This window comes from Crocuta crocuta, unplaced genomic scaffold, assembly GCF_008692635.1.
Source record: "Crocuta crocuta isolate KB4526 unplaced genomic scaffold, BGI_CrCroc_1.0 scaffold87, whole genome shotgun sequence".
Lineage (NCBI taxonomy): Eukaryota > Metazoa > Chordata > Mammalia > Carnivora > Hyaenidae > Crocuta > Crocuta crocuta.
In genome coordinates, this window is record NW_027532166.1 from 2,792,879 (window position 1) to 2,807,150 (window position 14,272).

The following is a 14,272-nucleotide window of genomic DNA, read 5'->3' on the forward strand; positions in this document are numbered from 1 at the left end:
AGCTTTCTAAACAAGAAATTTTCCCCCAGAAAATATTACTCTCTAGTGAATTATCAATAGATGTACTTCTAAAAGAAGCAAATGCTGTGTTAAATTGAGACAAATGTGTTGTTTTCCTGCTGGACTTCTCAAAAGGGGTTATGGATTCATAATCACTGTGATTCTCCAAGTAACAGTTCCCTAATAAACAGTACAACAGGGCCAGCCCCCCAGCCTGGGCAACCAGCACTCATTTCTTCCTTCCTCTTCAATAAGCCATGCTCACTTGACTGATTTAGGGAGGCAGACCATGTGGCCTAGGGCAGGACTGGCTCTTGTTTTACTCTTGCTTATCACTCAGTACTTTTCTTTAATAGCTTTTTTTTTTTTAAATCACAATTGTGATTAAATAGTTTTATTTTTTATTTAAGCTGTTTGCCAAACCAGACAGCTTCTGAAGGGGGGCCTGTCACAAGTGTCCAGCAGAATGCCTGGCACATAGGAGACATCCATTGAGGTGGTAGAAAGAAGGAGGGAGTGCACATTTTCCAGGTCCCAGGGCAGAGCATGTGTACTGCAGAGCAGGACAAAACCCTGCTTGCTTGTACCCCAGCTCAAAACTTGGGACATTTTTATTGTGCCATCCTGACACTCAGGTTTCTGGGTGCTTTTCGTGGCTGCTGGGGTTGCATCGAATATGGTGTCCCCTTGCATTCAGGAGCTGAGTAACTGAGCCCCCTCACCTCCATAGCAAAGAGAAGGTGCTTGAGGCAAACAGCAAGACCTTGAAGGGTGTTTGGTGAGGATGGCAAGGGGACCACTGATTTATGGGGTAGGAAAGTATCAGGTTCAGACTTACACTTCATCCATCACTGCACTAAGTGAGTCAAAGGAGGGCATTTCAGAATCATGCCTTTGCATTCCCCTTCCTCCCATTCTGCAGGTATTTATTGAGTATGGATGCTAGTGTTGTGTCAGGGGCTGAAGGCACTTCCAAAGAGGACAAAGATGTGATCTTTGCCCTCTAGAGGATTATGATCCTGTGGTAGTGACTAAGCATACACATGAAAAATTGTGCAGAAATGTGAAGTGATATTTGATTAGGTGGTATAAAGTCAAGTGTCGACAGTAAGAACTGGTACTGGGTACTTGGGTTGGACTAGGGACAATGGTTAACTGTCATGTACTGGACATTTCCAGGGTGTCCAACACAGAGGGCTAGATGCTTTATGCTCTTGCCAGTCCCGCGTGGTAGTTGTCATTTCCTTCCCATTTCATAGGGGAGGACCTGCAGATTTAGAGAAAGGTCAGTAATATCCATGGTATCTAGACTAGGCTGCACTTTGGGATTACTTTGGAATCAACTGCATCTTTAATAAAATACTAAAGCCTGACTCCCACCCTCAAACATTATGATTTAATTGGTGGGGATACAGGCATGACATCAGGATTTTTAACATCTTTCCAAAGGATTCTAATGTGCAACAAGGTTTAGGAAGAACTGAGTTAAGATTGGCCTCAGGTTGTAGAGATCCTGTTGTGAAATCAAAACTAGAACCAGGTATGTGCTTTTCAGAGCTCCGACTTTTAATCACTATATTCTGTGAAGGAGGCCAGGGCTCCTGTGATAGGGCCCTAAAAGATGAAGATTTTGGTAATGGGAAGGGGTCAACATAGGGAAGTCCAGAGGTGTGTATGTATGTGTGCGTGTGTGTCTGTGTGTGTGTGTGTGTGTGTGTGTGTGTGTGTGTGTGTGTATGCGACTGAGGGTGGGTGACAGGAAGCATAGAATTTGAATTCAGTAATAAGTAAGCATAAAATGGGTTGAATCTTTACCAGGCACTGTATTAATAAGAGCTGACATTTCTATGGCACCGAGTACTAGGCATTGTTCTTAGGGTATCACAGATGTTAACCCATTGGATCTTTACCAAAGCCCTTTGAGCTAAGTTCTGTTATTACCCTTATAGAACAATGGAAGGACCTGAGACCTACTGAACTTTTATAATTCACTCAAAGTGACAAAGATAGTAAGTGGTAAGCTAGCTCCTGAATTCTGTTTCATTACCACTACTACCTCTTCTGTTAAGAATGTACTGTTTTCATATTTGCCAGTTTCCGGACTAAGAACTTTACATTCATTGCTTCACTGAATACTTGTAGTAACTTTTATGAGAAGTACTTTTGTTAGAGATCGGAAGATTCAGACCCTTTCCCAAAGTTTTATGACTAATACGTGGTAAAACAGTTATGATTAGTACACTCTAGCTTCATAATCATGCTTTTAATCATTCTCAGTATTTTAAAATATGTTAAGCTTTTTTAAAAAAATTCAAATTAAATCCTGAGTGGAATTCTGGATATAAAACAAAAGTAAGTGGAACAACTCCCTGTGAATGTGGGATGGTGGATAAAGATCTCTGCTAATTCATGCTCCTTCTCCCATGCCAATGACCTGTTTACAGCCTCCAGGTGCCCTTGGGGAACCCCTGCTGCTCTAAGGAACATAGTTTGAAAGCCACTACTGTGGGTAATTGGGAGCTCCTTAAGATGTTGGAGCCAGGCCAGTGATATTTTTGACAAAATATTGGTGGTTTAGGCATATTGTCTTGGCATAGGGGTAAGTTGTGACAGTGAGTTCTGTGGGACATCTTTGAATCCCAGACCCAAGGGACCCAGTTAAAAGACACATTCAAACACACACAGTCAAAACAGCTGGAAAAAATCAAAAGGGTCGTCCAATTCTTCAGTTTGTGTCTTTGGAAAACATTGAAGGGGCCCCAGGAATAACCCCTAGCAACTTTTTCCTCCTTCCCTTTTTCTATTCTTTGCAATTCCTTTATTTTGCCCTTAAGACAAAACAAACTTCTCTCTGTCCCAGATCTCAAGGATCATTCTTCTTCTTTCCCCTCTGACTTCTTTCTCCCACTTTTTATTATGTAGAACATTGTAGCCTGTGTTTCAAAGTCCTGTACCTTTGCGCTTAGTTTCTCAAGTTGACTTTGCTACCCATTGGCTAATTCCATGTCCTAAAATCCAGCAATGGACCTGGCTGAGAGAAACACTATGATGGGGAGAAGCTGATCAGGCAAAGCCATGTCCTTATGGATAGAGACAAAGCCTAGGAACACACACACACACACACACACACACACACACATTTGCACTCGCACTCACACTCACAAGTTACTTTCAATGCCTCTGGAAATGTGGGAGGGGAAGGGACCTGAGCTTGAGGCTTCAAAAGTAATGATAGTAGAAAATGATGGATCCCAGAAGAATTTCTAAAATAGAGCAGTTAAGACTTGATGATAAATGGAAAATACATGAGGAAGGATAAGAAAGAGACAAATGTGGTTCTGAGGTCTTAAACATGAGTGACTGAGAAAAGGTCAGGGTGTTGGACCTGTGGGTTTATTAGGGAGTGGCACGTTGGGAGGGCAGGAAAGGGTAATAACGATTTGGTTTAGGCAGGTGTACATGGATCATGAGTTGGCTTTTGATCATCGTGAATCTAAAGTGGCATTAGGACATTCAAATGGGAGTGATCAACAGGTGGTTAGGTATATGTGAAAGAGGTCAAGTGAATAAAAGGTAAAGTTTGGAAAGGTATCTGCATATAGATGAGAGCTGTGGAGACAGACCTCAATTCTCCTAAGGATCCACATGGATGAAGAAAATGTCTCTAGTAATGAGTAATAATAACTAGTAATAAGAGGAAGGATCCAATTATAGGCTGCAGGAAGATGAAGACTTTACAAAAGAAATGTGGGAGGTAGGTCCCCAATCTAAAAGAGAGCTTCAGAGAACCCCAGGGAAGAGTTGGTTTTAAGAAAATGGGGGTGGATATGGCCCCTGTGTTTACAAGAGGCTAACGACAAGAGGAAAATTCTTGTGATCCATTTATTGAAAACTGTTTAGAAAGTTGTATATAACATCCCAGTTATACATATACATACATGGAGAGAGAGAGAGAGACTGGAGAAATTATAATAAAATGTTTATTTATATCCAGGTGGAATCAAGTGATCTTAATGAAAAAGAATATCATTATTTAATCTGAATTAAAAAGAGAAATTCTAAATGTTCATATCTGATCTTTTACAATTTGTACAATGAGTGTATTTTACTCTATCAGAAAAAAAAATCATTTTATTGGTGATAGGTAGAAGAGGAATAAATAATGTGTAGGCTACATCATCTCACTTAATGCCCACAAACATGGAACAGAATAAGCAGCATGGACCCCTGTTTCCTGGTAACAAAACTGAAGCTGAAAGAGATGAAGGAACTTGTATCAGCCACACAGTAAATGATGAACTGTGATTCTAATCTGATGTGTTTTTTTTAAGGCACAAGCTACATATTCATAGCCAGTAAAAGTTTATTTCAAATGAGGGGAAGAAGTTGTCTGTGCAAACTACACATTAGGAAAAGACATGTGGCGTACTAGTGGCCTACAAGTGTAGAGTTTCCATGGGATAGCAAGAGTGAAAAGCAATGTCGTTTCCTAGCGAGAGGGGACTGGTGGTGGGGAGGCAGGTGGAGGGAACTCGTTAAGAATTGGGACAATTGATCAGTCAAAGAAGACCAGTCCAGGCTGGGTAATGGACAGGCTGGGTAATGGACCATCATCTCATGGTATAGAACAACAAAGGTTTCGATCTTGCTTATGTGATGTGGGTTGGCTTTGGGCTTCTTCGTTGTGGTTGCTCAGGGACTCAGGCTGAAGGAGGCATCATCTGAAACATGCTTCTATAGTCACAGGGAAAAGGGAAAGTTGGGGTTGACTAGCACTTAAATTTTTCTACCTGGAAATGACAATGATTTTATTGGCCAAAGCCCCACCCCAGTTAAAAGGGAGAGGGGAGTGTGTCCCTACCATGTGTCACTAAGGAAAAGAACTGGAATATTGCTAACCATAACAGGGAAAACATTTTTTAAAGCTCCTGCTGTGGTAGCAAAGGAAAGAGGAGGTATCATGGGTATCACCTAGAAAGTTGTAGCTCGAAGAATCAAGTGGTCATTTGTACAAAGTCAGAGAGAGAAACAGCGACTGTGTGAAGACTAGAACTGTGTACCTGAGGCCAGTGGCCCCGGTGGTCTTCAGTGTGCCATGCTAACTGGCCTGGAGTGTATGAATTTGGAAGAGTGGGAAGCCTAGGCCTAGGAAACTGTTGGAGACTCTGGTTGCAAAGTGTTGAGAATAGGAGTCTCACCTCACACTAGGAGTTATTGATGCTGGAAGCCAGTGGCATCTCATCAGTAAAAACTCTGGGCTGCATCTCTTAGGTGTTTCTCTATGTGGTTATTGCTGAAATGGCCAGGGAAGCCTGCAAGTCATTACTCTAAAGCATAATTGTTATAGTTGGATTAATATAAAACTAGCTGAGACTGGCCCCAAATAGTAAAGTGGCAGGTGAACTAAGAACTGGGAAACCCAGTTGAGTAGCTGTGTGTGTGTGGATTGCAGACAGATCAGTTTCAACTTTATGAGAGAGAGATTTAGCAAGTGAGAATCCTGGATACTCTCCCTGTTCTCTGCGATCAATAGTGCATTTGGAATAGAGAGCGATTTATGAAAGGAAACAGGATCATGAAGACACAGGCCATAGAGGGTTAGACAGACTGAATCTTTGTTGGCACTTGGAATGACCGTAATTCTGATATTTTTTTACATTGCTATCAAAAATAGGGGCAGAGGGAGAGGAGGAAAAAACCTGCTTCAGTCTCACCAAGCACTGCTTTATAGAAGGGCTACTAATCATATTTCTAATATTCTATAAATTTATGTGAGAAAAAATTATGATTGCTTTTTAAATTTTGTATGTTTCTAAAGCTAAAGAATACAGTATTTATTCTGCAATTAAGCAGGTGTAGCTCTGGGACTTTCATGGTTAATCCTCATATGCCTTGTTTTTTAAACTCTTTTTGGTTTTGGCTTTGATTTACATTACATGGTCATCAAATTCCTCTTTTTATCAGGGAAAAATAGACAGTTTTCTGAATCTTAAAAGCATATAATTTACCTTGGATGTGAACTATAGTGCTTATTCTGAATAAATTCCATGTAAAACTGAAGAAATTGTGTAGAAAGTCTTTATGAATTGGAACTTAACATGTCATTGACACATTTTGAAGGGCTTTCTGTTGACTTTAGTGATGGATGATCCCATTCTGCCAAGTTCAGCTGGAAGGGGGGTGGCTTAGAAACCCAAACATCAACTCTGGAATCTAGAAACTTCCTGGAACCATGGTTTTAAATCAGCAGGGTGGATGCGGCATGCATCTGTGCAAAAGATGGCATTTCACTGGATTGCTCCACGGAAGTCTCTCGCGCAGAACCATAAACACCAGCTCTCTTTGTTGTGTGTTGGCTTTTAAAAGATGGTTTGGGGAGGATAAGGCCTTGCCTCGGGGCTCCCTGGTCCAATTTTTTGGGACCTGGCTAAAAATCCTGGATATTTGATAGTCTGGCTTATTTCTATGGTGTATTAGCACCCTATAAAAGTTACATGTCATTTATTTCAAGTTTAGAACCCTCTCAAACTTCAGGGGCAAACCAAACTTGAACCTTTTGTGGCTGGAATTCTGTTTACCTTTGGCCAAACCTTGCTTCCTGAAAGTGAGGTGAGACGGGGCTCCTGAGGCCCCTTGGACATCAAATCGCTTTTGCCAAACAAGGCTTTGATAGGTTAAAACATGAATGAATCTGAAACACGTAGATTAACTTCCTCTCAGAATACTCTGGGGCCTACACACAAAAGTATATTGTGCTCATCCCCACAAGTGTCCTCCTCCATGAGCACTGAGTGTTATGTGGAAACTAATTTGACAATAAACTATTAAAAAAAAAATAAAATTANTTCCGCCAACTGTGAGGCAGTATCTGAGACTTTGGCCAAACACAGGTTGAAAATGGGTCAAGCCAGTTACCTTCTACTTCTAATAAATATATTAAATAGTTTCTATAAAGGTTATTGGACAATCTATTTGAATGAGGACCTTGGAGAAATTTGGATATTTCTTGTGTTTGAAACATTTATTTTCAACCAGTGACAAAGAATGGGCTCTAAGATACAGTACCTGTTCAAGAATGGCTATGATTCCTTTGTGTCTGTTGTTGGAATACAGACTAGCAAAGAAGGCCTTGTGCTTGACTGAAGGAGAAATAATGCACCATGTTCCATGTGCCTTTCAGATAGAGGAACTGATGAATGCATTGGAGAAGACTAGACAGGAACTAGATGCCACCAAGGCACGCCTGGCCTCCACACAGCAGTCCTTGGCTGAAAAAGAAGCCCATTTGGCTAACCTCCGAATAGAAAGGAGAAAACAGCTGGAGGAGATCCTAGAGATGAAGTGAGTACCCATTTTTGTTTTCCTAGTTTCTCTCTCCTAACTTTTCTTTAGGGATGGGGAAGGGAAGGCTAGAGAAGATGAAGAAAGAGCTTGAAGAAAGAATAATTTAGCCAACACTTGACTATTAATTTCTGTAACCATGTTTCTTATTTTTTTAATATAGCTTCCGTGTTCCAATTTGCACATTTTTCTGATTGGTTATTCAAAAAAAAAAAATCTAGCATTAAATTTTGTGTGTCTGTTTTGTGGACGGCGCTGTTATTCTTAGATTTGTCTCAAAGGTTTGAGCTGGCCAAGAGTCAGAGGCCTCCTTAAGCACAATAGTAATTTGAGTGCTGCTCAAAGTTAATTGGAAACCTTTCTGAGGAGGTATTTCCTAATTGTGACTATAACTTTGCTAATTATATTCTTTTCACATGTGTACAATGCGTAGCTTGTGTTGGCTTTCATTGCATCTCAAGGTTGGCACCTCTTTGTTTAGAAAGCAAGGAGTCTGATTTGCTGGGCTGATAAAAACACACTTGGAAATCCCCTGCCACTCCCTCCTCCTCACCCGAGGGTAGGGTAGATCAGGGGTAAGGAGAGACTGGAACCAATCATTTTCTTTGATATAATCAATAAAGTGTGTCCTCCTGCTGGGCAGTGATCCTTCCTGTGGGCCTATGATACACCCATCTCTACTTAGCTCCTATTGCATTCTTACAATGAAATAATATCACCATGGAAGAATATAGGAAAGAAAATTACTCAAAGATATTAGAAATAATCACTTGCTATGGATCTGTTCCTAAAGAAGTAGGCAAGAAGCAGTATCTCTCTAAAAGCTAAGATGAAATAATCACCAAGATATAATTTAAATTTAACTTCCTTCCACAATAAGGGAAATGTACATAATTATGCCATCTTAAGCCTGTAACATAGACTTTGAAATTGGTGGCTAGGTATGGAAGCATGACCTGATCCTGACCCCACAAGTCTTACACATGGTTAACATTAAACCCAGAAAGCTTAGATCATGGAAAATATGGAATGAAATATTTTGAAGGATTTAATAATGAGGACAAAATTTTTATTCCTTGTCAACTACCTCAGTTTCTCCAAGATGAAAGAATAAGTAGTTTTTTTCCTGTATAAACTCGCCTTTTTCCTAATAAAGTAATATATAATAAAAACATACTATCCTCAGTGTAGAAGTAAGGGACTTGAGATTTAGAGAGATTTCAAGTAATTTGCTTAAGGCCATCTGGCTAGGATTAAAACCAAAATCTTCTACCTCAAGTTCCCTTTCTACTATCTTATTTTCTCACGGAGCTTATGTGAATTCCACCAAGCCTGGAACTTTCATCAGTTTGCATCACTGTGATTATCATACTGCCTAGAACAGTGCCTAGCATATGGTAAATGCTCAGTCACTGTTTATTGAGTGAGTGAATAGATAGAAGGCGAAAAGTGGATTTTACATAGCTAAAGAAGAAAAGTATTTTAAACATCGGTGACATTACCAACTTGATCAATAGTTTATTAACAATAGCAGTACACTGATTCCATCAGTCTTTATTCTTTACCATTCATCAATCCCATTTCTGCCTCCTTGTATGTTGTGATGTGTGAGGTTCAGCCTAGATTATCTCATTGTTCTCCAGGTATCCCAAATTAACTCTGTATCTCCTGGAGTGATATATTATGCCTTTTGAAGGAAACTTACATTGCTTCCTGTTTATAAAAAGGACTTACACTTTCAGTGGTTTCAGAGAACACATAATGGTGCAGCACCTTGGTTTGGCAGTCATCAGACCTAGGTTGGAATCCTGTAGTTTCCACTTGGCGGCTGTGTGGTTTAGGGGAAATGACGTTAACATTGCTGACCCTTCTCCTTCCTCCTATAATGACTTTCATGGAGAGGTTGAGAGGAGAAGCACTCAGGAGGGCTTGGCACATGCAAAATGATATATGTGTGTAAATGACACTATCAGCCAATGAAAATATGTCATTTGTTTAGTATACTTTGTGAAGAGTATCATTTATCTAAAATTTGGATTTATTTTTCTTAAACATATAAACCTTTTCCGTGTGTATGTTTTCCCACTTAATTTCATGATTTCAGATAGCACCTAACTAAGACCTCTTTTGGTGAATTGCCACATTATTGCTCAAGTGCTTAATCTTCTGCCACTGCAAAATAAATACAGAATTCCTCTGTTAATTCCTTTGGTAAAAGTAACAAAGCCCTGCTTCATTAAGTCCAATATGGACCCTATTCACTATTTAACTGTCCCAGAAGCCCTGCTTGTGGGCTCTGTCCCGAGGCTGTGGGGACACAGGTATAGGGCAGTTATATTGACCAACAACCCCAACTAGATTCATGAGCCTCCTGGGCTGTTCAAGGCAACCAACTGGTTTGACCAATCTTGATTTTTAAGCTGAGTTGACATATTGGTTACTTGACATTAACTGAGTCATTGTAAGTTAGTGGAAATAAAAAGATGGGTGTATCCCTGTCAGTACTTACTATCACTCTGTGCCAAGCATTGTTGGTTTTCTTTCAACTGGCAGGCATCATGTAAGAAACTTTAGGTGAAGTATAACCGTTTCTAAAACCTGGTGGGAAAAGTGAGGCTGTGTGGTGTTAGAGGACAGAGGGGTAGGGCTGTGAGTCCAGGGAAAGGAGATGGAATCTATTAGCTCATCCATAACATTGAGTGATCACTCTCTGGTTACCTCAGTTTTCTCTTCAGTAACATGGAGGTGATAATAATTGCCTTGCCTACTCTATAGAATTGTTGTGCAGGCAGGATTCTTTTAAGTACTGAAAGGAGTATAAACCAGCATGTGTGAAAGTGCTTTGAAACATAAAAGGGGCTTTTGAAATGAAAGGTGGTGTCTGTTAAATTTGTTGTAAAATCAAATGGCACAGAGTTTTAAAATTGGAAAGCAGCTGGGTCCAACCTCCCAGTGCATAAACCAGACTCCTGTCCTCATACTTACTAATAGGGAATTCACCAGGCCCTGGTGAATGCCATTTTCACTGGAAGTCATGAGCACGTGCAGGTACCTCATTGGTCCTTACATGGAACTGAAATGGCTTTCCATGTGATCTTCCCACTTGGTTTGGTTTTTGTTTAGTTACACGGAATTCACCTAAGCCCCATACACAGCACAGGCAGCATTTTAGATATTTCTTCTGGTAATAGTGTTCATTTTAGAAAAGAAAAATGACAAAATATGAAGACAAAATAAAAAACAAAACCACCGTGATCCTACCATGCAGAGACAGACACTGTGGCATTTGGTGCATACCTTTACAAATGCTCCTTACTTTCTAACAATATTCAGTTGTACTCTCATATTTTGTAAATCCTGCTTCTTTTGTTTACTGAGTGATGAACACGCTTCTATGACACATAGAATTGTATTATTTTTAATTAGTTAATATAGTGTAATATAGGTTCACTTCTTTATTGGGCACATTTACCTTAGTTTGAATATTTAATATAAAGAATGTTTTGATAAGCATTCTGCTCTTTTGTCAACTTATTTTTAAGTAATTTTAGATTGGTATGCCATTATAAGAAATTATTTTCCTCGGTGGTAACATCTTACATAATTATAGCACAATATCACACCAGGTAATTGATATTGGTACAACTTACCAACTTTATTAAGATTTCTCTGGTTTTACATGTACTCGTGTGTGTGTGTGTGTGTCTGTGTGTGTGTATGTATTTAGTTATGTGCACTTTCAACACATGTATAAATTTGTGTAGCTAACTGTCACAGTCAAGATATAGAGCTGTCCTATCATTGCAAAGATCTTACCTTTTGATAGCTACACCCAGCTGTTTCATTTTTAATCAGAGTTTTGTGTTGTGTTATATTATTTTAGCATATGTGTCATACTGGTCTATATTTTTTCTCTCCCATTCCTCTTGGGCAGGGCAGGGGATTATCTTCCTAGTTTAAATTCAGATGAAATTTAGAATGAGATAATATTGCTTGATTCCTCTAATTTGAAGATTTCTCATCAAACTTAACAGAGGACCAGAGGGGAAGGGGAAAAAATAGTTAAGGAGAGGGAGGGAGGCAAACCATAAGAGACTCTTAAATACCGAGAACAAACTGAGGGCTGATGGGGGTGGGGGGGAGAGGAAGGGGAGTGATGGGCATGAAGGAGGGCATTTGTTGGGATGAGCACTGAGTGTTATGTGGAAACCAACTTGACAATAAACTATAAAAGAAAAACAAACAAAACAGCATCATATGTTGGGCATCGTCATATACATGTCACTACAAATATAATTTACTCTAAATTTATGACAGTAAAACTGGAGATAGGATCTAAGAATAGAACTTTTTCAGCATTGCTTTATTTATTAGCAGAAAATATTCAGACAATTATGGCAAATATGACAATTATGGCCAAGTCTTAACTATCAAGAGAAAATCAACTAACAGAATCTTGGACTGTTACACTCTTATTTGTACTTTTCTACGTTAAAATTTTTTTCTCAAAATAAAAAAAATTAATTAACAAAAAAGAAAAAAGATTTCTTATTAGTTGGTTTTATTTTATTTATAATGTAATTTCTTTTTCATATTGGATATTTAGAATCTGTCATGTGGTAGGCATTTCATCAACTTTTGAGAATGAAAGTGTGAATTAGCTCAAAAATTCATAAGTATTCATTGATCACCTACTATGTGTCCACCACTATTCTAGGTGGACAAACAGAAAAATGTTTTACCTGATCAAGCTTACATTTTAGTAAGATGAATGAAGGAAATGAACAAACTCATAAATAAGCAAATAAGTGAATAAATAGATGAAGAAAGCAGTTTCTTCTGTAACCAAAGAAATCTGAAATCTCCTTAGAAAGCTATTTCCAAAGGTAAGGGCCTTTATAACTCTTTGGGGTAAAGAGGGACATGGAAAATGCTGTGTACCTTCCTGTAGACCAAGAACCCTTTTTGGAACCAAGGTCAGAGTAGAGCCTTTCACTGTATTTCATGTATGACTCTTTCTCCCCACCCCAACACCTCCCATTTAGTTTGCTTATTATTGGTTAGTATTCCAAATGCCAGCCATTATTCCCATACTGGAAGGAACTAGCAGTCCCCAACCCTGGATTTTAGTAGAAAAGGACAATATTCACTTTCCCTTGTGTATTAGATTATTCTTTTACTTAAAAAAATACCTAAAACCTCTTGCTAAAACATCTCCTAATGTTTTGTCTTTGTTCCATTTGTTCCTATTTAAAAGGAATTTTATTAAAATAATATTAAGAATATCATTCTATATGTTTGGTTTTCTTAATGCTGGTTAATAAGCTTAGGTTTCAGTAACCAAAGCTCAATTATTTAATTTGTGACAGGTGAATTTGATATCTGTTGCTAAAAGAAATTGAAGGCCATGAGATACGTACTTAAAATCTATCTGTGTGTGCTTGCTCAGACAATTCCAACTAGCATTGTAATTTCATAGGCAGACAGGCATGCTGACTGATATGTTGCGTTTAGTATTAAATACCAGGGTTTTGAGAGCTGGTTAATAGTTACATGATTTGAAGTGTGTATTTTAGACTTCCTGTGGTGATTTCTGGTGCTTGTGTAAAGATTTTAAGGAAACCTCTACATTTTAAACCCATCTGATGATGTTGTAAGATCCATCTTAATTTACTAGGTATTGTTGCATTTTAGATATCTTCTCTAGATAGCCTCAAAAGCCTTTGTATACATTGAGCTATTTTAGGAAGTTTACAGTGAGGTAAGGCAGTGCTTATTCCAAGGCATTATCCTGTTGACCTCTTTGATCTAGGATCCCTTTTGAGAGAGCCACTCATTAGGTAAGTACCCTTCAAAGGAGAGGCAGGGTACAGAAAATGATAAAATCAATTTATTCTTTACTTCATGCCAGCATGAGAAAAGACAAATCACACTTCTTTAGGGAGGAATCCTAAGTGCCTGGCAATTTGGAAAGGATAAATGAAGCTTGGGAGAGGAGTTTTGAAGGCATCCATTATTTAAAATTGATAAAGTCAGTTACACCATCTTACAGAGATGTTATGGCATTGAATGAAATTATGCATTTATGAGATTATGAGAAAGTGATTTTTAAGCAGTAAAAGATCATGTATGTATGTGTGTATGTATATATATATGTGTGCATATAATGTTATGTTGCATATTAATATGTTAAGTAAACACATAGTTTGCATACACTGATCCTATCTTTAAATTCTTGTTAGCCTTATGCTTTCAACAATGTTTTTTTGTTTTGGCTACAGTGCAGTCTTTTCTCTATTGAATTGTTTGTTTAGAAAAACTTTGACATGTTCCCTTTAAAAAATATTGAATACTATGGTAATGTTTTCTAGAGTGTCCCAGTTTGTCTGGTTGTTTGTATTCACTACCTGCTCAGTTTAAAAAGTACATTGAGCCAGCTAGAACACTGATGAAGCTTGTCACATCTTTCTAGGTTACCTGCAATGATTGAGGACAGGTGGCAGAGAGAGAAGGGAAATAATGTCTTGAAGAACGGCTCATCCAACATCGATTGTGGTTTGAGCTGCACGCAGTCACTTAAATGCACAGTTGCTTATCACTCATGATTTCTATTTCTCTTGTAACCCTGAAGTTGGTGTCTTAGAGCCTTTAGTGGGAGAAAAGACCTGCTGTACACAAAGCTTATAGTGGGTAAGGAAAACTTAACTACAGAGACAATAACTTCAGAATAGTAGAATGGTCTAATTAACTTTAAATGCAAGGATAAGAAAATTCCACATTCCAGAAGCTCACACAAGTAGCTGTGTAGTTACTGGGGACCTCCATCTTTCCATCTTTGTCATTCTCAGCATATGGCTTCACCCTGGATGCAAGATTTTTGTCCCAGCTCCAACCACCCCGTCCACATTCCAGTCAGCAGAAAGGAGAAGGA

The 14,272-nt window shown here is 38.8% G+C and overlaps 1 protein-coding gene across 1 annotated transcript in view; it reads left to right on the top strand.

Annotated features, from left to right (window-relative positions):
* ERC2 (ELKS/RAB6-interacting/CAST family member 2) overlaps nt 1-14,272 on the top strand; it is an 885,144-nt gene that overhangs the window by 514,102 nt on the left and 356,770 nt on the right. The window contains exon 13 of the mRNA XM_077776719.1: nt 7,181-7,341. Coding sequence (XP_077632845.1) covers nt 7,181-7,341 — 161 coding nt within the window. The remainder of the gene's footprint in view (nt 1-7,180; nt 7,342-14,272) is intronic.